The 27,227-nt window shown below is 46.0% G+C and overlaps 1 protein-coding gene across 4 annotated transcripts in view; it reads left to right on the top strand.

Moving 5' to 3' along the window:
* Window positions 1-27,227, top strand: part of MYT1 (myelin transcription factor 1) — a 179,402-nt gene that overhangs the window by 44,627 nt on the left and 107,548 nt on the right. For all 4 annotated transcript variants that reach the window (XM_079978961.1, XM_079978960.1, XM_079978962.1 and 1 more), the window contains exon 2: window positions 20,422-20,522. In XM_079978961.1, coding sequence (XP_079835087.1) covers window positions 20,422-20,522 — 101 coding nt within the window. The remainder of the gene's footprint in view (window positions 1-20,421; window positions 20,523-27,227) is intronic.

Here is a 27,227-nt window from a genome sequence, read left to right on the forward strand (position 1 = left end):
CCCATCAGATGTCAAGGAAATAAGCAGCTATCTTGTTTTTAAAAGACATCTGAAGGCAACCCTGTTTCGGGAAGTTTTAATATTTAATGCTTTATTGTTTGTAACACTCAATTGCGAGCCACCCAGAGTGGCTGGGGAAACTCAGCCAGATGGGTGGGGTATAATAATAATAATAATAATAATAATATTATTATTATTATTATTATTATTATTATTATTATTATTATTATTATTATCTTCCATGGGACAGCCCTTCAGATATTTGAAGATGGCTATCCTCTCTCCTCTCAGTCTCCTCTTTTCCCGGCTAAACATAACCAGATCCTTCAACCGTTCCTCATATGGCTTTGTTTCCAAGAAGAAATGAAGGAATGCAGAGCAGAATGGCACCACCTTATGCATTTTCCCTAGGTAAACACTGCAGGAAAAAGGAGGGCAACCAGGCAAAGGGTTGTCCACTTTGGTGCTAACCTGCTGTCTGTTAGGGGAAGGACCAAAGCTCAGCAGTAGACCATCTGCTTTGCTTGCAGAAGGTCCCACATTCAGTACTCAACACCTCCACACAGGGCTGCGGAATGCTCCCACCTGAGATTCCTGGAGAGCCGCCTCTAGCCCAGGGGTCAGCAAGGTTTAACTCGCCTGGGCCAGTTCACTCCAGTGAAATCCTGATTGTGCGCATGCGAGAGCACATGCACCCACGATTTCCGGTGTCTGCATCTGCACAGACGCGGTTTCAGGTGCCGCGGAAGTGATTCCCCATGTCACACTGTGCCAGTTTAGCGCAGCAGGTGGGGACTCGCCAAGCGGGTGGCTGGGTTTGTGGTTACTCATGGGCTGGTTAAACGACACCCATGGGCTGCTTTGTGGCCCATGAGTCTTAGGTTACCTACCCCTGTTCTAGGCAGTGCAGACAGTACTGAGGCAAATGGACCGTTGTCACATCCGATTCCATTCTATGATGTGACAGCTATGATACACTATGCCCTTTTAAAATGTGGGTTTGGGGGGGGCGCTATTGGGTTGTTTTCATTTTGATTATTTATTTTGTGGTTTTATATTTTGATTTTATTCTGTAAGCCGCCCTGAGACCTCCGGGTATAGGGTGGTATAATAATAATAATAATAATAATAATAATAATAATAATAATAATAATATAGATGTGCCATTAGACGTTACGCGAACTCTGTGTCTTTTAAAATAATGTTTCCACCTGGTCTTTGGGGCCTTGCCAAACATATGTTGACACTAGGTTCATGTGTGTGTGTGTCTAATTTAGTCGCTAGTTGGTCAAGGTAGTGGATGTGAGTCATCTGTGGAGGATAATTGAATGGTTGCACCGTAGCTGTTGATGAGCGGGGAGAGGGGGGAAACGGAGAGGGGGGAGACTGGAAAATGACCTTGATTTGTATGTATGCTTTGTGGGGATAATAACACAGAGGAAACAACCAGCATGGCTTCGACCCCCCAAGGAAAGAGCCACTCGCACTGCAGATTCCTTGCCGAAAGGAACAGCTTTCCTTATTAACAGGGCTATATCATTTTAAGGAAAAGGTTGCTGTCAAACACATTTTTTGCATCTTGTTTCGGTATGCCGGGTAAAATATTAATGAAAGCCTGCGAAGACAAAGTTGTGGTGTGAAAGAGGAACAGCGGGGCGGAGGCAGATGGTGCCAGCATGCCGGCAAAATCCCAAACACAGAGAGGGTTCCCCTCCCCCCTCTCCCACTCTTATTTTCAGAAGAATAAAAATTCAAAGCACCTCTAGCATTCTTTGGTCCAGTGCTTGACCTCATGGGTGGAATTTCACCCAGATGAGGAGAGTATTAAGTGAAACACCCCAATATAGTTTTGTTTTTGTTTTTTCCTGCAAGGTTAGAAACAAGGTTTTCATGTAATTTCCCCAGGATTTAAATTATTAGCTTCTTATTAGACTGTGTTTGCCAGGTGCAGTCTTCAGGTGGTTACATTGGTTGTATGCCATTATAAGTATTTTTTTTTTTTAAGATCTTTCAAAATAATAATGATAAATAATGGAAGCCACTTCACAAATTATTGTTGTGTATAATTATTGCAATTACAATAATTGTATTGTTCATTATGCACACAGCCTTGTTAATGTTACGTGGCATTTGATAAAGGCTCATTAGCAGAAAATAAAATACAAGTCGGCCCCTGCCCTTAGGAGCTTACAATCTAAAACAGATAACGGGGAAGAAGACAGAGGTTAGGAGAAATTAGGGAGAGCAAATGCAAGGACTTAAATTTGGCTGGGAATGAAAACATTCTAAACAGGAGAAGCAGTTCATACATTTTGTTAGTCAATAAAACGTAAATAAACCCCTCTCTATCACCATCCCAGGATAATGCTGTGGGAGGTTGTGGACTTCCCTTCCTTGGAGATTTTTAAGCAGAAGTTGGATGGCCGTCTGTCATGGATGCTTTAGTTGAGATTTTTGCATTGCAGAGGGTTGGACTAGAGGACCTCAGAGATCCCTGCCAACTCTATAATTCTGTGTTCCCCAACGCTCAGGATGAGGAGCAGGCACCTTTTGATGAATCAATTTCCCTCCGCCCACAGCCGTTCCAGGCCAGAGGACATTGCTTTGACATCCTCCTCAGATTCGGAAGACCCATGTCTCTGAGTCCCTGCACCACACACACAGAACTGTAGCAGGTAATCGCTGCAGAATAAGGCCCTGGCCCTTTTTGGGACACAGCTTCTCAAAGAGGGTGGAGGGAACAGCAGGATTACTTCAACCAGTCTTCAGAAAACCTTGGCACATTGCAGGAGCGACAGCTCCACTTTCCATTGGTGTGAGAAAGCTCCAGCCGGCTTTCTCACAGTGCTCTGTCCAAGGTCCTGACCAGAACTGTCTGTAGCTGCCTTGGCCCAGCTGGACCAGACAGGACCGTGGCTTATCTTCAGTTATGCTGCCCTACCAGTGGGTGGAAGGTGCATTCTACTGAGCTAGACAATGGTCCATTCTTCCTCAGCATTGTCTACACAGACTGGCAGTGGCTTTCCACAGTTTCAGACAAGGGGCGTTCCCAGCCCACTTGGAGACTCAAAGGTCTGGAGGCCCATTGGGTTGTCGATATTGCTCTTCAGTCCAGAGGCTGTAAATATGACGAGAATGCCACCACCTCATCAGCTCAGGCTCACAAAACATTTGACCCCTAGGTCACCACCATTATTTATTCAGTCGAGTCCTCCAGCTGCGAATTGTGGCTTGCCAGTCAATTGGTAACCTTCCTGTTCCAGGAAGTCAGCATAAACAGAAAGGCTATTAACTCTCTGGCAAGCCACTTTGCAAGGCTGTTGGGCTGTGCCCGGTCAGGAGTCAAAACCTGGGCAGGCCTGGTCTATTATGATCAAGGCTTGATGGCCAATACTCAGTGAGCAAGGAAGCGAGAAGATGGAGGCAGAGGCTTCTAACTCCAGTGATGTAGAGAGGATGCTAAGGACAAAAGCAACTTAGAGATTTCCCCATACTGTCTAAGGTGATCACTTCTCATGAAATCTCCAGAGATCAAGTGCTTCCTGAGGTCATCCCTGTTTAAAGCTATTCCCCCTCATCCTTTCAAGCCTCCAACCAGCCACTGTACTTTGTTGACACTGCACACTCAAATAAGTAGATAAGGCTCTGGGCAACCTTTATCTATTAGGTAACTGGTCTTATCTACATGACAGTTTTATACCACTTTACAGCTTCCCCTGAGGGATCTTGGGAATTATAGTTTGCTGAGGAGCAAAGACTTATCTCTTGGACCTGCCCAGGCCTCCCATGCAGAACTGCAATGAAAAAAGCAAAAGCCACACCCCCATAGCAGACTCACATTGGTTTCATTGTGGTTTTCTCTTCCTAGGGAAGTCCAGGAAATCCACTTTGAGGGTTTGGCCTCTTGTATATCCTACTGATCCAGAATGAAAGGACTCAGACACGGGGAAGGAACCTTAGCTCAGCAGCAGAACATCTGCTTTGCATGCAAAAGGTCCCAGGTTCAGTCCCCAGCATGTCCAGGGGGAACTGGAAGAGACGCCTGCCTGAAACCATGGAGAACCACTGTCAGTCACTGGGCTGGATTGTGATGGTTCTAGGGGTTGTTCATGCGTAAATCGGCGCCACGCTTGGCTGAGTTACCTGGGTGAACCCTTTCTCACCTGTGGCTGTCTCAATCGCTGGCAGAATCTGTCAGTGGGTGTTTCTTGAACTTCTTCCAGCTCTTTGACACCTAGTCTCCGCCTACTCTCCCTGCGCGGAAGCCTTCTGCACAAGGAGGGTGTGGGCAGCGGAGGACCTGAGCTCTGCCCGCTGGTCTCCAGCGAGGAGTCATGGAGCCACCTCGTCGATTCCCCCATCTGCCCCCCTTCTCCACTGGTGCTACGCTGATTTCCTTCCCCAGAAGATGGGCTGCATCTCTCCCTCCTGGTACGCTCTCCGGCATCCCTCTGGAGCCCTCCCTCCTCCTCTGGCTCCGATGGCAGTTCCCTGAAATGGATTGACCAATGGTCTGGCTCAGTATAGGGCAGTTTTCCATGTTCCTGACTTATAATAATGATAATAATAATAATAATAATTTATTTATACCCCACCCATCTGGCTGGGTTAACCCAGCCACTCTGGGTGGCTTCCAGAAAAATATTAAAATACATCAAACATGAAAAGCTTCCCTAAACAGGGCTGCCTTCAGATGTCTTCTAAAAGTCTGGTAGTTGTTGTTCTCTTTGACATCCGATGGAAGGGCGTTCCACAGGATGGGTGCCACCACCAAGAAGGCCCTCTGCCTGCTTCCCTGCAACCTCACTTCTCGCAGTGAGGGAACCGCCAGAAGGCCCTCAGCTCTGGACCTCAGTGTCCGGGTAGAATAATGGGGGTGGGGACGCTCCTTCAGATATACTGGACCAAGCTTCCTGAGGTCCTGAGACAGAGGCAGATTTAGGGGAGCATAACTGGATCGTCTGCCCTTGGTGCCAAGCTGAGAGGGTACTGCACAACAATGACTTAGAACAGAAGATGGGAGGCAGGAGGAGCTGAATTTTAGTGCTGCACAGGGTGCCACTGAAATTTGAAATCCCAAAGCCTGCCATTGCCTGATGCTTCCAAGCCACATTCCAGGTTCCAGGAAGCCAGTAAATTATGCCCTAGAATAATTTTGTGAAGTTGCAGCTCCTATCATGGATTCCATCAAACCTGCTTGCTGAGCTCAGTGGCAAGACAAGATGAAAGTGAATTGTGTCCTCCTGCTGGAGCCTAGTGCCTTATTTAGTTGAAGTGTTCTCTTCTAGCTTAAGGTGAAAGTCTGGTGCATTTAGCAGACACAGTTTTGCTGAGGCCACATTACAACGCTCCCACAGCGAATGTTATTACAAGGTACATGAGATATCTCTGGAGGTGGCTGCATATGTATGGTACTTAAATCCTAAAGTACCATTGGCTTAATCTGCAGGTAACCCAAGTGGGGCTTTTTGATTTGATGCAAGGCGGGGGGAGCCAAGAAATTCCTCAAAAGCGAGATATTTTTATATTGAATAGCTGTGCTCAGTTTGCCAGTCCCTCTGATTCTCCTGCATACGGCGTGCTAAGTTTTCTTGTCAAAATATTGAGGTGGGGTTTTCTTTTCTGCATAACACCTACATGCCATTTGCGAGCTATTTCAATGGCAGATTAAGCATCAAGAATTACCAGGAAAGTGACTGAACATAGAATAACAAGCGAAAAAAACTCATTATACAAATATATGCACCACACACATTTGGAACACTCTGTTCAGTTTTAGACACCCTCATCTCAAAAAGAATATCAGTAGGGCTGTGCCAAATGTTCACCCCTTAATATTTTCAGGGTGAACATTGTGCTTTCAAGGGAACCAAAACTGTTCCTGAAAAGCCATTGCGTTTTTTCCCCCGGGGGTTTGGCGTTATTTGCAGCTCCTTATATCATTTGTTTTGTGGCCTGCTGCTGCTTCAGATGCCATTTCACTCCCCCCTCTGATCTCATTACTGGAGGGATCCCAACCAATTAGAGAGCAAAGAATAATTGAATTGTAGAGTTAGAATGGACCACAAGAGTCATCTATTCCAACCCCTTCATTCAGGAATCTTTTGCCCCAGGTGGGGCTTGAACCCACAACCCTGAAATCAAGAGACTCGTGCTCTACCGACTGAGCCATTTGTGATGGCATCACTGAGGCCAAACATAGCCATGTTAGTGTGAGTTCAGTGCTTCATGAACTGGGCACATGGGTGATCCCAACCAGTCAAGGGCAGGTTGCTTCTCTTCTGAGCCAGCAAAGTGCTTTGCAAATTGACTAGGGAGAGGGTCTATTGGAAAGTGCTTTTCTAAGACACGGGGAGAATTGATGCTTTAAAGAAGGTCTCCTTCATGCTTTCTTAGTATCATTTTAGAGAAAAGGTGAGTAGAGAGGGAGACATGAAACAGGTGCATTCAATTGGCATGGTGTAGAAAAGGGGACAGGGACACAGGTGGCGCTGTGGGTTAAACCACAGAGCCTAGGACTTGCCATTCAGAAGGTTGGGGGTTCGAATCCCCGCAACGGGGTGAGCTCCTGTTGTTCGGGCAATGCTCCTGCCAACCTAGCAGTTTGAAAGCACGCCAGTGCAAGTAGATAAATAGGTACCGCTCTGGCGGGAAGGTAAACGGCGTTTCCGTGCACTGCTCTGGTTTGCCAGAAGTGGCTTAGTTATGCTGGCCACATGACCCGGAAGCTGTACGCTGGCTCCCTCGGCCAATAAAGTGAGATGAGCGCCACAACCCCAGAGTCGGCCACGACTGGACCTAATGGTCAGGGGTCCCTTTACCTAGAAAAGAGGAGAGGGGAAAGTCATTCCCCACCTGTCATAATACCAGAACCAGGGACATTCAAAGAAGCTGAACAGTTAGGAGATTCAGAACAGAGAAAAGAAAACACTTCTCCACACAGCTCATAGTTAACCATGAGATTTGCTCTCAAATGAGGTAGCGATGGCCGCCAAACTTGGATGGCTTTAAAAAGAGGATTGGGCAAGTTGGTAGGATATCAGGCTATCAATGGCTACTTGCCACATGAAGGAGAAGAAGGAGAGCTAGATTTTTGCTCCACTGACATAGGCAGTGTGTCTCTGAATACCAGCTGCTGGGAATTGCATTTGAGGAGGAGGAGGAGGAGGAGTTTGGATTTGATATCCCACTTTATCACTACCCGAAGGAGTCTCAAAGTGGCTAACATTCTCCTTTCCCTTCCTCTCTCACAACAAACACTCTGTGAGGTGAGTGAGGCTGAGAGACTTCAGAAAAGTGTGACCAGCCCAAGGTCACCCAGCAGCGTGGTATTCAGAGACACACTGCCTATGACAGTGGAGCAAAAACCTAGCTCTCCTCCTTCTCCTTCATGTGGCAAGTAGCCATTGATAGCCTGATATCCCACCAACTTGCCCAATGTGGAGGAGCGGGGAAGCAAACCCGGTTCACCAGATTACGAGTCCACCGCTCTTAACCACTACTCCACACTGGCACTGGAGAGTTCTGTTGTTCTCAGCTTGTGGGCTCCTCATGGGCATCTGGTTGGCCACTGTAAGAAAAGGATGCTGGGCTAGATGGGTCTTTGGCCTGATCCAGGAGACTCTTCTCGTGTTCATATGTAAGGTCCTGCTCATCCATTTCATTGGCTGACTCGCGAGTTCTGATGGTGTATGAGAGCGTGAAGTATTTCACTCTTGCAACCTTGGAAATTATCACATTCAGCCTGTGGTGGGCTAGGGCAGGGAAGGGCAGATAAGCCAACATTTTCAGTATTATGAGTTCTGCGCTAGACCCCAAATTTCCTGCATGCATGGGGTAGCATGCTTGGGAGTCAGTGGGAGTGCGTGGTGACTCTCCTGTTCAGCTGTTCATTATAGAGTCTCCGTGCCTTTGTCACTTGATAAGCCACTATGGGCAGTCAGCACACAAAGTTGTTTTGTTTTAATTGAATAGTCCTGTGACTAGGGCTGCACCAAATCTTTAAGATATCTAAGCTTTCAATGCAAAAATGGCCCTCCTTGCTGAGAAAAAAAAGTTGTGAAATCTCTGCCACCTTTCCTTTTTGTGGGCACCTCCTCCCCCCCAACCTGCTCCAAGGAATTGTTACCTGAATCTTCTGTTGCCTTGGCACTATTTTATTTTATTATTTTATTTTTATTTTATATTTTATATTTTATTTTATTTTTACTTGAAAGGAGATGCCCTGAGCTTTTCTTCAGCTCGGTTGCCATGAGCGGATGCACATGTGCATCCACATTAAAATACTTATGTTCCAACCCACTTACTGTGTGCTGACATGCATATAAACATCTGTCTTAAAAGGACACATGCAATTTGCAAATTATTATTTTTTTCCCCAAAAAAATACTCTTTTTGAAGACTCCTTGTTGTCTGGTGTAGTACACGTAATGAACATCTGGACTGTTCTTGTACAAATCTACAAGTGACCCCGCAAAGACTTTCAGTGCATTCTGAATGCTGCCACCATCACCAAAAGTGTTGTGGGTTGGCATTTCAAAAGGAGCACAAAAAGAATTCCAGAACACACTGTTCTCACCTCAGCCTGGCTTGGTAAAATTGATGGTTTCTCTTTAAAAGGCAACCAGCTTCTGCTATTGCTTTGTTTCCTTGTTTCTTCCATCATTTGAACTCTTCCCTTTCAGGACCAAATGGGATCTCTCTAAGCCCCTTCTGAGAGACTCCCTACAGCAAGCTAAAGGCATCCTGAATGTTTCTGACTTTGCCAGTAGGATGCTGCAGGCAACATGTGATTCGTGTGACTTGCCTTCCTCTTCCCAGCTTCTGCCAAATAAAAAAATCACAGCCATTAGCTTATTATCTTACAGTCCAAATTATCTTTACTACCCAAACTTTTAAGAGTCCTTTGTGGTGCCCCCCTCCATTTATGACTTGGGGGGGGGGCCTTCAGTATTTGCTACAGAAGGTCCCTGGGGGACTGTCGAGCCAAAATAGAGGATGGACAAGACGTTCCTTTGTAAAAGACGAGGGCAGGTGATTACTCATTTATTTATTCAGTGCCGTCCATCTGCATGGTGCTTTATGGCACGACAACAAAAGGACAGGTCCCTGCCCCAAGGAAGTTCCAGGCTAAACCTCAGCACAAGGGAGACAGCAGAGGGAAGGATAAACAGAGAAGCAAGACTAAGAACTTGGGTTCAGTCACGATCAGTGGACCACAGCTCAATGGTAGAATGTCTGTTTTGGATGCAAAAGTTCCTATGTTCAAGCCCTGCCATCTCCAGTTAGGGCAGGGAAGGATTTCCACCTGAAACCATGAAAAGGTGTACTGAGCAAAGTGGACAAAAGTTCTGACTTAGCAACAAGGCAGCTTTGGGTGTCATTCCTATTTTCACTTGCATGTAGAATCATAGAATCATAGAGTTGGAAGAGACCACAAGGGCCATCGAGTCCAACCCCCTGCCAAGCAGGAAACACCATCAGAGCACTCCTCACATATGGTTGTCAAGCCTCTGCTTAAAGACCTCCAAAGAAGGAGACTCCACCACACTCCTTGGCAGCAAATTCCACTGTCGAACAGCTCTTACTGTCAGGAAGTTCTTCCTAATGTTTAGGTGGAATCTTCTTTCTTGTAGTTTGGAACCATTGCTCCGTGTCCGCTTCTCTGGAGCAGCAGAAAACAACCTTTCTCCCTCCTCTATGTGACATCCTTTTATATATTTGAACATGGCTATCATATCACCCCTTAACCTCCTCTTCTCCAGGCTAAACATGCCCAGCTCCCTTAGTCATTCCTCATAAGGCATCGTTTCCAGGCCTTTGACCATTTTGGTTGCCCTCCTCTGGACACGTTCCAGTTTGTCAGTGTCCTTCTTGAACTGTGGTGCCCATGTACTTAGGCCTGCTCTTGTCAGGTGGTTCCTTAATCATACCCAGAAACTGAAAATCTGGGTAATTGAGTTGCGGCGGTGGTGGCAATTCAGTCTTTTATTTTGTTCCATTTTCTCTTTTTGAAATATTTACATTGCACCTTTCAAACTCACAGTGAGACAGACAAGGCAAGGAGTAACATGTCAATTTTAAAAAACAAACAAGCATACAGTAGAAGAAAAACAAAGCGAAATAACAGAAGCAGGTGGGTCAGTTTCATAATATTCAACAGTAGGAATTTAGGAGCTGGACAAAACACAAAGACCAGCTGGAATAAAAGAGTTTTGGTCTGGCATCCAAAGGCTTTGAGGATAAAAGTGCTTGCCTGTTTTGCCTTCTATCTTGGCTTCTACAAATGCTATTGTTGTTGTTGTTATTTTTGTTATTATTATTGTTATTGATTTAATTTGTATACCACCCTTCATCTGAAGATCACAGGGTGTTTCACAACATGAAAATATGAAATGAAACACAAAATACATAATAAAATAAAAGCAAAAGCAAAACAAGCCCATAACCTACCTCCCATCGACAATCTTAGAAGGTCATAGAATGAAATTAATCGGTAGCCAATGGAGTCAGGCCAGGATCTGTAGTATGCTCAAACTGTCTTGTCCCGGTGAGCAACCTGAAAAATGTCCAATTTTTCTTTAAAGCAAACTTGGGATATGGGGGTCAGGATCAGGAGAAGCCCCAGAACAGCATTGAAGGGGAGGGGAGATTGTTGCATCTGGCAAGCAGAACTTCATGCACGATGGAGCCATCAACAGAGCATGATGCTGTATTCCACCCCATGTGCTTACAAGCATGTACTTTGTTCTGCTGGCATGCGTGCATGCGCATTCCTGCCATCTAGGAAAGAGTGTTGTCAGAGGGCACCAGGAAGTGTTAAACCACCCCAAGGGGGTTTTCTTTTTGCTTATTTCAGAGTGATTTCGCCTCCTCATTACGCCTTATTGCTTCTGTCTCTTTGACTCGGCGTGACACACATTTTGTGTCAAGTTTTCACTTCTCATATGACAAGAGGAAGGATGGACTTAGTATTAGGACGACAAGCTGGCACTGCCAAAGGATCCCTCTTAGTCATCGCATCCCATGTCAACAAATCCCATTAGCTAGCTAGCTCCTTAGCTGCCGCCTTGCACGGATGTTCTAAGTTTTAATGACAGATGTGGCAAGGCGCAGAGAGATCCATGCAGTAAACCCCATTGGTCTGGGCTGCAGGCCTCTGTATTTTTGCTCAGAAGTATATCCTGTTTCTTCACAGAGCTGGTGGGGAGAACAGAGGGGGGGAGAGAGAGAGACAAAGGACTTTCTGTATCCCTTTGGCCTCACTTTCCCTTGCAATTCCTCATAGGTTTCCTTCCAGCTTGTTAATGAAATTAATGATCTATTACTTCACAGGGTTGCTGGGGACAAGCGCATGAGACTATTCCTCTAGAAGACTTCACGAACTATGTGCTCAAGGGAAAGGGCAAGTAATCAAAGCTGCCCATTCTGTGTAGATTGTGTAGAGAAGGCTGGATAGCTCTATGGTAGGAAGTGTTTGATTTCCATGCAGAAGGTCCCTGGCATCTCCAGGGAGTCTGGGAGAGACTCCTACCTGAAACCCCGATTCCTATATAGCATGCACATTGTATGGGACACAGGTGCGCTGTGGTCTAAACCACTGAGCCTCTTAGGCTTGTTGATCAGAAGGTTGGCAGTTCAAATCCCCGTGACGGAGTGAGCTCCCATTGCTCTGTCCTGCCAACTTAGCAATTCGAAAGCACACCAGTACAAGTAGATAAGTAGGTACCACTGCGGCAGGAAGTTAAACAACATTTCCGTGCACTCTGGTTTCCATCACAGTGTCTCGTTGTGCCAGAAGCGGTTTAGTCATGCTGGCCACATGACCTGGAAAGCTGTCTGTGGTCAAACGCCGGGTCTCCTGACCTAAAAGCGAGATGAGTACCACAATGCCATAGTCACCTTTGACTGGACTTAACCGTCCAGGGGTCCTTTACATTTACCTTTACCTTTACCTTTACCTTTACTAGAAGTCATCCTGGAAAACTGGCTGTATTTTCAGGATAGGAATAAGGAACTACTTGCTCACAAAACACAAGAGTTAATGTATGTCATTCTTTGCCACATGATGTCGTAGTGGTTCTGAGCAAGCACAGATGCTTTTAAAAGGAAATTAGACTTAACCATCCAGGGGTCCTTGACTTTACTTTTTACTTATACACATTGTGCATTGAAAGCACGTTGAAAGGCCATTTCCCCACCCCAAGAATCCTGGGATCTGTAGCTTGTTAATGGTGCTGTGAACCGTAGTTCTATGAGGGGTAAACTACAGTATTAGTGTGTACGCAGCCTATGCTACTTTTGCAAAATGGCCAGAGAGAACAAAACCTATGGAACTGCAGGCTCGGATTGTTTTCGTTTTAGTCTCCTCTTCTAAATGAAATGCAGGGAAAGCAGGAGTATATTAACGCCCGCATGCGCCTTCCACAGCTGACGGTGCCACGGTCTCCATCCCTGTCTTTTGCCACTTAAACTCGGGTGCTTTTCATAGCCAAGTTTTAAAAAGTCAAGTGTGAATTGGCCCTCTGGTACATTTATGCGCATCGGGGTGGGGGAGGAATGATGGGCTGTTGCTTCGCTCGCCTTGTTATTTCATCCCAATTTGACTCTCATACCACCTTCTGTCTTCAATAAAAGGCAAAGATGCAAAGCGTGTCCCTTAATCTCCAAAACAGCAGCTCACCGCTGAGAAAATGATATAGATGCAACTTCCAGCTTCATACACTTTCTTTTCCATTTATATGCAAATGCCGACCTTTCACCCAGGCTGTCTCAAAGAAGTATTTCCTTAAAAATGCAAATGGCATGTTTCAGGCAGTTGCTCCGGCTGAGGCTTTCTTATGGTATTATTACTATTATTATTTCTCGCAACCTTGCCGGCGCTGGGGAAAAAACCCAGCAACTGCTGAACTGCACCCTAGTAGTCTTTTACTTCCACATCCTAGATTCAAGGCTGCCCAATGAGGAGCAGAGGGGGCTGTAGAGGAGATGCAGGGACACAGTGAATTTGGGAATCAGGTAACCCTTAACAGTTGTACAGACTGGTGAAAACCCAGCATGGAAGTGGCAAGTCAGCCCTCAAGGCTTCAGGAAATACTCAGTGCATGTAGTTGTGAGATGTGTGCAATGAATTTCCGAATCACCCATATTTTTATTACAGTGGTACCTCGGGTTACATACGCTTCAGGTTACAGACTCCGCTAACCCAGAAATAGTACCTCGGGTTAAGAACTTTGCTTCAGGATGAGAACAGAAATCGTGCTCCAGCGGCACAGCAGCAGCAGGAGGAGGCCCCATTAGCTAAAGTGGTGCTTCAGGTTAAGAACAGTTTCAGGTTAAGAACGAAGCTCCAGAATGAATTAAGTACTTAATCCGAGGTACCACTGTAGTTCTTTATTTAAATGAATTTATGTTATTATTATATTGTCTGTCATTCCCCATCAGCAACAACAGGGCCTGTGAAGGGCATTTTCATTCGTATTCGTGTGTGTCTTCACAGCGGAAGACATAGGGCAAATCCCAGTGCCTGAGCTAACTTTTGCTGGAAGAGAGTCTGACGGCATCCGCCCGTGAGTCCTCAAACAATTCAGATGCATTTTTTTCTCATCCTCTAACAAAAATATGTACCTTGTCCCTAAGATCAGCTTCCATACTTAAGAACTAGGAAGCAGTCAAGGTAACGTTTAAAAAGGGTTCCTGGCAATTATGGGCCAGTTAGCTTAATGTCTGCCCTGGAATGACTGGTGGAAATGGATAAAATAACCAAACATATAGAAGAACAAGGCTTGCTGAAACATTAGGAAGAACTTCCTGACAGTAAGAGCTGTTCGACGGTGGAATTTGCTGCCAAGGAGTGTGGTGGAGTCTCCTTCTTTGGAGGTCTTTAAGCAGAGGCTTGACAACCATATGTCAGGAGTGCTCTGATGGTGTTTCCTGCTTGGCAGGGGGTTGGACTCGATGGCCCTTGTGGTCTCTTCCAACTCTATGATTCTATGATTCTATGATTCTATGCTAGGTTGGCAGGAGCAGGGACCGAGCAATGGGAGCTCACCCCATCGTGGGGATTCGAACCGCCGACCTTCTGATCGGCAAGTCCTAGGCTCTGTGGTTTAACCCACAGCGCCACCCGCGTCCCTACTACAAGAGTGGGGAGGGAGTTATAGCTGAGAGGCATGCTGGAAGATTGGGGAAGTGTGAGAGCTAGCAGATAAGGAGGTTCCAATTCGCACATTAGTCTGGATGGTGTGGCTCAGCTCAGCCCCTTTCAGAATTTGTAGCCAGCAAATTGCTCAAACACCCCTAGTTGAGCACCCTCCCCCCTTCCTTTTTAAATGTCAGCCAACTGAAATAGACTTGTTGCCTCCTAGAAAAATAATCCAAATGAACATGTTTGCAGTATGATTCTACCAAAGGCGAGTCTGTAGCCTTGAAGAACCCAGTGGGAAGTCACAGCTGATGTTAAAAGAGCAGTGGAGAGCAATGAAATGGGCTCCCCCCACACACCCCACCCTGGCTGTGCCCTGGTGGAAGACCTTGCACTTGTTTTTCTAGCCACCCTCCCTCTCCTTTGCCCCGTGCCAGCGGATTTGAACCAGATTACGCTCAGCTGTCAGCGGAAAACGCCTCGGAGGCATGTTTCTGCTGAGCTGGGAACATCCGTTCTACAGCGAAACCGGCACAAGATCTGACCCTCCTGAATCAGCAGCTTCTTCTCCCACCAACCCACACACTCCCCCCTTCTTTTGATTAGGAATGAGAAGCAAATTTCAGAAAACACTTGCCCTGTGTTGTCAAAGGGGTGAGTTGACTGCTGGAAAAACCATACAAGGAGGGGAACGGTCTCTCGCGGGTTTTGCACCTATAGCCGGAGCTGCATTTATTTCCTATTTTAAAAAATAAAGGTAAACCGTGCCTGTATAAATTATGCATACACACAGTTTGCATATTTATTCTGGTTTTTCCTAGGCATGGAAGGGCACTGAACTCCTGTCACTGGGAATCAGATTCAGACAGTGCTCTCTGGCAGTGGCCCACACACATTGAAGCATATCTTCAGAGGCTTAAGAGCTAGAAATCTGTGAAAGGAAGGAAGGAAGGAAGGAAGGAAGGAAGGAAGGAAGGAAGGAAGGAAGGAAGGAAGGAAGGAGCTGAGAACACAGTAGCACACTTTGCAGTTCTATTGCACCCTTGTGGAGCTGCAATGGACAGACTATTGCCTGGTACCTCTGGTAACTGACTGAGACCTCCACATATAGAGCGGTATATACAGTATTGGCCTGAATATAAGCTGCACTCGAACATAAGCAGCACCTTTAAAATTCAAGGAGGGGGGAGAGACAATACCCGAATAAAGCCGCTCCCTTAAAATTCCTCAGGCACTCACACCTGTTCCGTTTTACTGTATGTCTGTTTCAGCAGCAATATCGTATAAGCCAATTTTTGTAAGGTCGTGATTTTAAGCCACACTTTAACTTTTCACTATCGGAATTTGGGGGTGGGGAGTGAGGCTTATATTCAGGCCAATATGGTAAATGCAATAAATAATAATAATGGCCAGGTGCGACAGTAACCACAATAAATATTCATAAAATGCACTGCTTTCGCTGTTCAACCTTGTATACCTCAGGTCTTTTGACCTGGTCATGACTTCCTCCCACTGAAATCTCCAGTCTCCTTTCACCTTACCTGGCAGTGGAGGGGAAAAATCACACCCATAGAAACCTTTTCTGGCACAAGGGGAAAGAGGTAATTCGTCCCTATGCACGACACACAGAGGATCACGGGGTGCATTCCTACTGTTTACTTTGTACAAGCTATGGGACTCTTACATCATACATTTAAAGCACTCTTAAAGGTAAAGGGACCCCTGACCGTTAGGTCCATTCATGGACGACTCTGGGGTTGTGGCATTTATCTCACTTTACTGGCCGAGGGAGCCAGCGTACAGCTTCCAGGTCATGAGGCCAGCATGACTAAGCCACTTCTGGCAAACCAGAGCAGCGCATGGAAATGCTATTTTCCTTCCCGCCAGAGCGGTACCTATTTATCTACTTGCACTTTGTGCTTTCAAACTGCTAGGTGGGCAGGAGCAGGGACCGAGCAACGGGAGCTCACCCTGTCGCGGGGATTCGAACCGCCAACCTTCTGATCAGCAAGCCCTAGGCTCAGTGGTTTAAACCACAGCGCCACCCGCGTCCCTTGCACTCTTATACCACTTTAATAGCCATGGAGAATCCTGGGAACTGTAGTTTGCTGAGCACGCTGCAGCTCTGTGAGGTCAGCACCCTTTTTTAAAAAAACTACAGTTCCCAGCATCACCCATGACTGTTAAGAGTGTGTTAAATGTATGTGCTCTTGGGAGTTTTTCCAGAATGGTCGGTTTCAGGACCTTGGATAGCTCTAAACAGACACACACACACACACACACACCCTTTGGCTTAAAAGTTTAACATTCAGTCTGGGGGCAAATTCAGACCGAAAGCACTTATTCATGCGGCACATTGTCAGCCTATGGAACTCCCTGTCACAGGAGGCAGCGATGACACCGATTCTGATGGCTTTAAAAGAGGATCGGGCAAATTCACGGAGGAGGAGAGGGCTATTAAACTCGGTGAGACTTACTTTTGAGTCGATATGCATGGGCCTTGCATTGTCAGAAACTGCACTGCACAATTTCTTGAAGATTCAACTGGGAGACACATTTTAGTCTCATGTGAATAGTACTATGGTGGATAATACAATGATGTTGAGGATGATGTGATATTGTTACCCTTTGATGCATATATAATTGACATCTTTTTCCACATATTTCATAGGGTATCTTTTCTGCCTGCGTGTGGGCTTTCCCCCCCCCCCCCGTAGTTGAAAGCTGCCGCGCTTAATTGCCCTTTGTTTGTTTAATCTTTTTCTCCTCTCCTTTGGAAAAAAGCCCCGCATCTATAGTTTCTTCCATCCCATGTGAATATTATTTACTTAAGCAAAGCAGTGAACGATGCCTGGAAAATTCAGCTCTTGAAGCGTGCATTTAATTTAAACCCTAACACAGAATGTTAAACTGTGTATTGCACCACTAATGGCTAATCATTAAAACCTATTAATTGAGGTTTAACAGCTGTGTAATAGAGATACACGACTCTCACTCCCTCAGTAAATATGATGTAATATCTGACTAGGATAAAAATGATGCCAAGCGGTGGGGTGGGGGGGCAGATTCATTGCTGAAAACTAACAGCATAGCTATCCTAATGGATGACCCATTTTCCTGCTTTTCCCATTTTCTCCGTTCTTTTAAACAAATTGTATTTTAAAATTTGAATATCGCTTCTGAAAAACAATAATAACGGCCCATCACCATCCCAACGGACTTCCAGCCTGCTCCGTGACACAATCTGAAATTTCTCATCCTTACCTTCAAATCTCTCAATGGACCTGCTCCTGCTCACCTTTCCAAACTGTAGCTCAGTCCTGGAGAACACGTTTTGCATGCAAAAAGGTTCCTGGAGGACAAGGAGATCAGCAGTGCTGTGTCGAAACTGGGCCTCCCAATTTCTCACAGGTTTTGTTCCACTACCAAATAAGCCTGCATAGGAAGATCAGAAGCTGCCTGGTTTGGAATCAGACTCATTGGTCTGTCTGAGTCAGTATTGCCCACACTGGCTGACAGCAGCTCTCCAAGGTTTCAGGCAGGAATCTCTCCCAGCCCTCCTTGAAGATGCTGGGCATTGAATATGGGACCTTCTGCATGCAAAATAGCTGCTCAGCCTCTGACCTATGGTCCTTCCATTGTCCTTCCATTTTTCAGCCCTGCTCTCACTTCAGTATTTCTTTGGAATCTTTGTGGGTGCAAGGTTTGGTGCTTCCCTTAGCCCTGTAAGCTGGGCAGGGTATGCATGTCTTTCTTTCCAACAAACATTTCCCCAGCACTCTGTAGCTTTTTCCGGGTTGCCTGTGTTTCCTGATCTCCTTCCCATGGGCAGAGTTCACCTCGCAGTGTCTTACCCTGGGCTTGCACTGAAGTGTGGACACCCAGGGAGGCTGCAGAGTGCAGGCCACTGGCAATGAGGTTTCCACCATGAAAGAGAAGGCTCTCACAAGCCACCCTCCACCACCTCAAAGTCAGGCAAGCCCTACACCCCACCCCATGAGAATTTCACCAAAATCCCATCTCTCCTTTGTTAATTTTCAGATGAGATTTCTGTTCTCATTAACCAATGGAGAATGAACTAAAATTCTGGATGTCTGCAAAGAGAGAAGAGGAGACTGTTCAGTAAGGTTCAACTGCAGTGCAGAACTCCACTCAAAGGAGTTCAGACACGCAGAATCGACACACAAGGTTTGCAACATTAGGGGGTGCCTTACACACAGAAGCTTTCTTTCAATGGGCTCAGTTCACACATTCTCCAGGAATTACTGAGTGCACCAAGATGATTGACAAATCCCTGTCCGTCAGCTGGTGAGCAACCAAGTGATGGCTTCCCTGCAGTTATCCCAGAACTTTTGCATGTCCTCCCCAACATGTGCTTTCCAGTGGATGTAATTAGCTGCCAGCGAGAGAGAAATCAAGCATGTGTGAATCAAACCATTGTGTGAATGAAATATCAAGTGGTGTGTGTGTGTGTTTATCAGTCCTGGGCTTTTAGGCAGAAGCCTTGGGACTTTCTGTACTCTGTAGCCTTGACTTAATAGGGAAACTGAATTTTGCCATTCCATGTTCTCAAGGTAGCTACATCCTTCCCTGTTGAGAACAGTCCTCTGCCTGGCAGTGAAGGGCAGTTGCCTTCCTTTGCCTGTGACCTCTTTGTCAACATTTAATATGTCTTGCTATAAATCTGCACATTGGGAGGACAAATTAATACCTTGAAGGTTGCTGCTGGCGGTTTTGTTTTTTCTAAGTTGCCACGATCAGGGCAAAGCAAGTTACAGGGATGTCCCTGTGAATAATAATAATAATAATAATAATTCACAGCTTAGGGTCCCTTTTTTATTGTGCATTTGTCATGATTTGTGAAAATGATGGTATCAGGGCTGTTATATGTGATTCCAGACTGCTTGTACCTGTAAAACCTTCAGGGAAAGACATCTTGCTTCCTTTGCACAGCTCTGGCATCTGCAGGTAGAGCTGGTGGTGTCCCCCACCTGGAATGCTGGAGAGCCACTCCCAGTCAGATTAATAATAATAATAATAATAATTTATTATTTGTACCCCGCCCATCTGGCTGGGTTTCCCCAGCCACTCTGGGCGGCTTCCATAAAAACCAAAAATACACTAAAATATCACAGATTAAAAACTTCCCTGAACAGGGCTGCCTTAAGATGTCTTCTGAATGTCAGGTAGTTATTTATCACTTTGACATCTGATGGGAGGGCATTCCACAGGGCAGGCGCCACTACTGAGAAGGCCCTCTGCCTGGTTCCCTGTAGCTTTGCTTCTCGCAATGAGGGAACCGCCAGAAGGCCCTCGGCGCTGGACCTCAGCGTCCGGGCAGAACGATGGGGGTGGAGATGCTCCTTCAGGTATACTGGGCCGAGGCCGTTTAGGGCTTTAAAGGTCAACACCAGCACTTTGAATTGTGCTCGGAAACGTACTGGGGGCCAATATAGGTCTTTCAAGACCGGTGTTATGTGGTCTCAGCGGCCGCCCCCAGTCACCAGTCTAGCTGCCGCATTCTGGATTAGTTGTAGTTTCTGAGTCACCTTCAAAGGTAGCCCCACGTAGAGCGCATTGCAGTAGTCCAAGCGGGAGATAACTAGAGCATGCACCACTCTGGCGAGACAGTCCGCGGGCAGGTAGGGTCTCAGCCTGCGTACCAGATGGAGTTGGTAGACAGCTGCCCTGGATACAGATTAGATCAGGGGTCAGCAACCTAAGGCCCATGCGCCACAAGCGGCCCATGGGGGCCGTTTAACTGGCCCACAAGCCACCCCCGAACCAAGCTGCCTGCTCAGCGAGTCCCACACGCTGCGCGAAACCAGCACAGCGCGGTGCAAGGACTCAATTCTGCAGTGTCAAAAATTGTGTCTGCACGTGCACAGACACCGGAGATCATGTCTGTGCAGACACAGATGCCGGAAATCACATCTGCGCAGGCGCAGGCACTGGAAATCGTGGGTGCGCTTGGGCGCGTGCACATTCTGGCCCACAGAGGGATCTCCACTGGGGTGAACTGGCCCAATTGAGGTAAACCTTGCCGACCTCTGGATTAGATAATACTGAGCTATATGGATCAATTTTCTCACTTGGTATAGCGTCCTATGCTACCCTGGTCCTATGTCCTCATGCACCCCACCCATGTGAACTCTGATGAACCTCCATTGACTATCCTCTGAAATAAGCCTCCTGAAGAAAGCATCACTAAAGTGGTGCCAGAGGCCTCCCTAAGCTGCCTTCGTTGCTGACGTCGTCTCTTTCTCTTAAATCCTTAGAAAATGAGTTCCGAGGCAAACTGCTGAGTCAAAGGTGGACCCGTGGAGAAAAGATCAGCAGTTGCGAGACAGCCAAAGGCCTCCACAGCAGGCACATCAAGGTGAGGTCCTCCTTAGAGGGAAGCATCAGTAAACTCACAAAGCTAAGATACTGACACCCTGGTCTTGCTGTGCATTAATTACCAGGAGCACCAGCAGACAATGGGGGCAGGGTTTTTCCCAGAAATAAGACATTCATTGAAGCGTTTGCTTGTTGAATTTGTATCCCATTTTTCCACCAAATGGTGCTCAAAGAAGTGAAATATGATTTTAAAAAATACAATAAAATGCAATGATGCAGGGATAAGATGGGTCTGCCAGTGACTATGAAACAGGAGAGGGGGAGCTTTGAGGTTCCAGAGACATCTCACTGGTTGTTTTCAAAATACGATGCTGGACTAGGAGGACTTGGTCTGATTCTACAGGCAATTGGTAATGCTCACACACAATAAACACTGCATTGTCACTCTTTCTTGAACTTTTCAACAGTCCAGAGAGGAAGCTGCAATCCCCAATGCATTGGCCTGGGACCAAGTCCCACCACAGCTGCCAAAGTTTCCCTTTTTTAAAGGGAAATTCCCTTATTCCGAATAGGATTCCTTGCAAGAAAAGGGAAAAGTTGACAGCTATGAGTCCCACTGAACTCCAAAGGGCTGGTCTCTGAAATACTGTGTGCATTATTGCACTGTCAATAAGGCTCCTCCTCAACCCAGACTAAACTTGCCTCACTTTGATACTGGTGTCCATTCTTCCTCTGCTTACCTGCCCCATGAACTGAATAGCCCTTACCAGGGGTTTTTTTTTTTTGGGGGGGGTTGCATGAATTCACACACTTAAATATATATATATATTGATTTAAAGGAAAGCGGTACAATGAAAAGATTGCACAACTACAACTGTTATTTAGTTTTGATTCTCAAAGGAGAAATAAAATTAAAGGACCCTGTATCTCCCCCCCCCAACCCCCCAGGGAACAAAAAGCAGAGGGATCAATATTTTGAGCAGGAAGAGAAGGTGTTCAGTAGCACCTCCCCTTTTACCATTCCTCCACTCCCAGTTGCAGCCTCTGAGGGCTCACCTACACTTATGATTGTGCTATGCCTAGAAGCCACAGGTCCAAGCAGTCTTCCACTTGACCCATACTTTCTGGACATGGGTCCAAGTGGTTTCCCCCTTGCCCCACTTCTTTCCCAGAGAAAACCCACTCTTTAGCAACTGATCAGAACAAGTGGCATTCCAGGGAAACTCCAAATTGCCTGCTTGCTCTGAATGAGCAGTAAAGAGTGCTAAAAAGGGGAAAGCAGCAGGGGAAGAGGAATTGTGGATAATCCTTAAGGCTGGTTATTGAGATTGAGAGAGAGAGAGAGAGAGGAGACTGAGGTTGCTTCCAGGCAACCTATTTATTTCACATTGGTCCTGATTTGCTTGCACAAAGTTTGCCTGGAAGGTAATATGATGCCCATTCTATATTGAGCATCCATTCCGATTGGTTTGCTGGAAGGTTATACAATATTGCGTCTAGCAATTGTGATCCCACAGTTTCTAGTGCATTTCCCTGTCACTTTCCTTCCTGCAAACAGTCAGGGGGCTTTTCTTTTCTTTTTGGAATCGGGTCTGCCATGCAAGGATCTCGAATCTGCTTTAACTGTGCAGCCTAAATTTGCTGATATGCAGTTGAATCCTATCAGCAAAAGAAAGTAAGTGGTCTGACTCTGGCTCTCCCCACCACCGCGTTTCATCTAGCTTGGCCCTAACATTGCTTGAGGCCCTGCATTTACGCTTGGCTCGGGGAGACTGTTTGCAAGCTCCCTAAGGCCATAACCAAAGGTAATTTGCTTCCAAAATAGGTTTATTCACCAGTAAAAAGAGAGATAATAAATATCAGCGAGACAAACCCGCAAGCTAAGGAACTAACATAAAAGGTCTAAGATACAGACTTGTCAGAAAGAGACTCCTGACAGGCCAGGTGAAAGGCGAAGTCTTTTGGAACAGCTAAATGAATTCCTTCATTCATTCCTTCATTCATTAGCAAAGCAACCCTAATTAGAAGTCTCGGTGAAAGGAAAGCAAGTTTTAAAAAGAGAGTGGGTGTTGTTATGTTAACACAGGAGGGTATTTAAGGAAAGCGACCCAGCTGCAACTTTTTGAAAAGGAGGAAAGGGGAAAGGCGGAACTGTCAAAAGTTCAGGCTAAAATCTCTTGCCAGAAGATTAGGAGGCTTTTATGAAGGGATGCTTCCGGCCTTATCTTGGTCCTCCTGAAACACGGAGCCCTGTGTCCCCCTGGTAACAAGGCATCATCTTGTGGTAGTTAAAGCAGGCTCAGTTTAAGACAGCTGAGCCAGCCTGTATCTAAAGACCTGCTGCCAGTTACAGAGCAGAAACCAAACAGGGCGGTTGTTCAGCCTGCCAGAATCCAAACCCTGAAAGGTCTCCTGTTACTTTAAGAGCTGCTGAGGAAGACCACGCATGGACAGGTGTGGCTTTTGCTCCTCACAGGGCTGCATTGACAGGGGAAGTTGCACCTGGTGGGGTTTTCGCCGCTCTCTTCTGTGCAGCTCTTAAAGGTACAGAGGCTTCTGGGGGCCTAGTTTCCGTAGAGCTCTCATTGGGACATTAAGGTTGGTTTATCAACCTAAATGATGATGATGATGTCTAGTCACCAATAGTGGGCCCAATGGCGAAGAAGGCTATTTCTGCATGTGCTGTAGAGGGAAGTGAGAGGCAGATGGGGCTCGTCAACCTGGGAAGCCAGCCTATCTAGGAGGAGAATAATAATAATAATAATAATAATAATAATAATAATAATAATAATAATTTATTATTTAGACCCCGCCCATCTGGCTGGGTTTCCCCTGCCACTCTGGGCAGCTTCCAACAGAATATTAAAATACAATAACCTATTAAACATTAAAAGCTTCCCTAAACAGGGCTGCCTTCAGATGTCTCCTAAAAGTCTGGTAGCTGTTTTTCTCTTTGACGTCTGATGGGAGGGCGTTCCACAGGGCGAGTGCCACTACCGAGAAGGCCCTCAGCCTGGTTCCCTGTAACTTGGCTTCTCACAGTGAGGGAACAGCCAGAAGGCCCTCAGTGCTGGACCTCAGTGTCCAGGCAGAACAATGGGGGTGGAGACGCTCCTTCAGGTATACTGGACCAAAGTAAAACTCTGGTCCTAAACCTCCATTGCCTTATGGGACATCTTTGGGAGAAGAAAAGACCAAGGAGTAAACCTTACACAAATCTGGAGTGCAGTAGCCTTGCAACCTCCTTCTGGCAACTCCAGCAGCCAGGTTGGTACCCAATGTCTTGCTCTGCTTTCCTTTGAATTTTTATTCAGTTTTCTTTTTCATTCATTACATACATCTCATATCCATAACATTTACTACGCATTCATTCCTTCCTCCCTCCCCTCCTAGGCTTCCCCCAACTTCCGCTTCCGGTTTGTTTCTCCTTTCACCCAACTTGCTACCTCCTAAATGAAAAAGTACTAATAACATATTTATACAATAACATCTAACCTAAAATCATAAAGATGAAAATAAGTACACCGTATTATTTCTCTATCTTCTACACATTTTCTAATACTAATGATGTGAATGTTTATTTAAATCCTGCCATCAAGTCAATAGACTTTCTTTGTTTCTGCAAATATAATATAAACGGTTCCCATTCTTTTTCAAAGTCACTGTTGTCTTTTTCTCGTAGTTTCTCTGTCATTTTTGCCAGTTCTGCATAGTTCATCAACTTCTCTTGCCATTGTTCTTTAGTTGGTGTTTCTCCAGTTTTGTGCAATCAACATTCTCGCAGCTGTAGTGGCCTACATAAATAAAGTCCTCTTTTCTTTCAGTATATCTTGGCCTAAGATACCTAGTAGAATGGCTTCTGCTTTCCTTTGGACTACATCAGAGAGGCGGGAAGGGGGTCTTGTCATCTGGACAGCCCAGGACCTCCTTGAACACTGCCCAGGTGTGCACCCCAGGGTGCTGTTAACACGGTGGTTTGGCTTCACTCCAAGAGGCACACGCCGTTGCCTCTCAAGACAGACAGATGCCAATTAAAAAAACAAGGCTAGTCCCTGAATCATCCTGCCAAGTGATGAGAGTTTTTCCACACATGTTCCACCTCCACTATTGGAGGTAATATGTGTTTGAATGCAAGTTTCCAGGAATCACAACTGGGGAGAGGGCTGCTGTTGCATTCAGGTCCTGTTTGCGGGCTACTCGTGAGCATCTGGGTGTTCACTGTAGAACAGGATGCCACTGGCTTGATCCAGCAGGGTTTCTCTTATATTCTTTTGTGCATAAAACTTCAGATTTTGTTGTTGTTTAGTCGTTTAGTCGTGTCCGACTCTTCGTGACCCCATGGACCAGAGCATGCCAGGCACTCCTGTCTTCCACTGCCTCCCGCAGTTCTGTCAAACTCATGCTGGTAGCTTCAAGAACACTTTCCCAACCATCTCATCCTCTGTTGTCCCCTTCTCCTTGTGCCCTCCGTCTTTCCGAACATCAGGGTCTTTTCCAGGGAGTCTTCGCTTCTCATGAGGTGGCCAAAGTATTGGAGCCTCAGTTTCAGGATCTGTCCTTCCAGTGAGCACTCAGGGCTGCTTTCCTTCAGAATGGATAGGTTTGATCTTCTTGCAGTCCATGGGACTATCAAGAATCTTATCTAGCACCATAATTCAAAAGCATAAATTCTTCGGTGATCAGCCTTCTTTATGGTCTACATCACTACTGGGAAAACCATAGCTTTAACTATACGGACCTTTGTCGGCAAGGTGATGTCTCTGCTTTTTAAGATGCTGTCTAGGTTTGTCATTGCTTTTCTCCCAGAGATCATTCTATCATTTTTGAGATTGCATCCCAGTACAGCTTTCGCCAATCTTTTGTTGACTATGAGGGCCACTCCATTTCTTTTACGGGATTCTTGCACACAGTAGTAGATATGATGGTCATCCGAACTGAATTTTCCCATTCCCATCCATTTTAGTTCACTGATGCCCAGGATGTCAATATTTATTCTTGCCATCTCATTTTTGACCACATCCAGCTTACCAAGGTTCAAGGTTCTTACATTCCAGGTTCCTATGCAATATTTTTCTTTACATCATTGGACTTTCCTTTCGCTTCCAGGCATATCCGCAACTGAGCAACCTTTCGGCTTTGGCCCAGCCGCTTCATATATTAGTGAAAATAACATGCAGAAATGCATTGCGCTAAGGCGACATGCTCTGCAAAAACGTGTATGCTAGTGAAATCTGCATGCAAGTATGTGTCTGTTATGAGAAATTAGCCCTAAGATCTTCATGGATTTTCATTCGGACTTTGAAAAAAGAGAGAGATTCACAAACTGATGTGGAAATGTGGAGAAATGATCTTAAGATGGGGGGAGGGAATGAGAAATCAAATCTGACAGTTTAGCCCATCCTTGTCCTCTTCTCATCAAAAGCAGGCTTCTTCATTGCAAACAATTGGAAGCTCTGTGCGGGCCAGAAGACTGCGCATTATTGTGCCTCAGCAGCCTTGCGCTTGAATGCCAGCCCCACAAATTGAGACGATGGAAGCATTATAATGTCAGGCACAATGCCATGTAGCAGGTTTTCCAATCCGCTTCCCTCGCAACAGAGCAAAAGCTCTCCTGGTCGCACGTAGTTAAATGTTTCATTTGTGCCCTTCATTTCTGCAAATGAAAAGTGACAACCCGGCTTCGTTAGGCTGTTTATTACACAGCGGTAATTTTTAATTTGGGGCCTTTGGAGGCGAGAACAGCAATCTCTGGTGCACACAGACACACAAAAAGAAATGTCAAGAGAAATTCTCCAAAGATGTAAAGCTGGGGATGCCATGTTTGTTGCTTAGTCTACGGAACTGTAATAGATGCAGCTGCGGAGGAGGAAGGGCATAAGTTGAAACAGCAAACTCCTAGTTAATTCAGCTGTGAATTAGACTTGGCATGGGTGGGATGTCAGGAGAACTTAAACAGAGCAGCTGGGAGGGCCCTAAAGGGAAAAAAATGGAGGCGGGGGAGAATTTGGAGATGTCTAAGGAATGTGTAGCTTGGAGCTACTTGATGTACCAGCTACAGAGCAAAACACACAGGCAGTGCTTTTGCAAAGGCATACATTTAAAGCTAGTAGTCTTCCTGCTTCCACTGGTCCCTGTTTTGTTCCCCTGGGCTCTGCACAACCAAGAATTAGACTTCAGAGCTGGAGTTCTTTCTCCCTCTACAACTTTCATCATCCCTGACCATTGGCTAGGCTGACCTAGGATGAGGGAAGTTGAAGTTCAAGAACTTCTTGAAGGCAGCACACTAGCTACCCCCTGAAGTAGGAAATCTTTCCCTACCATTTGGTGGCCAATAGATTATTTATTATTGTTATTATTTCTATCCCACCCATCTGGCTGGGTTTCCCCAGCCACTCTGAGTGGCTTCCAACAAAAGATTAAAAATACATTAAAACATCAGTCATTAACAACTTCCCTAAACATAGGGAATACAGTCATACCTCGGGTTGAAGTTGCTTCAGGTTGAGCGCTTTCTGGTTGCGCTCCACGGTGACCCAGAAGTAACAGAACATGTTACTTATGGGTTTCGCCGCTTCCACACATGCGCAGACGGTCAAAATGGCGTCACGTGCATGCATGGAAGTGGCGAATCGCAACCCGCACACGCGCAGACGTGGGCTGCGTTCGCTTCAGGATGTGAACAGGGCTCCAGAACGGACCCCATTCGTATCCAGAGGTACCACTGTAGAGGCTTCCAAGGTAGCAC

The sequence above is a fragment of the Podarcis cretensis genome (genome assembly GCF_951804945.1).
Source record: "Podarcis cretensis genome assembly, chromosome: 6".
In the NCBI taxonomy this organism is placed as follows: Eukaryota; Metazoa; Chordata; class Lepidosauria; order Squamata; family Lacertidae; genus Podarcis; species Podarcis cretensis.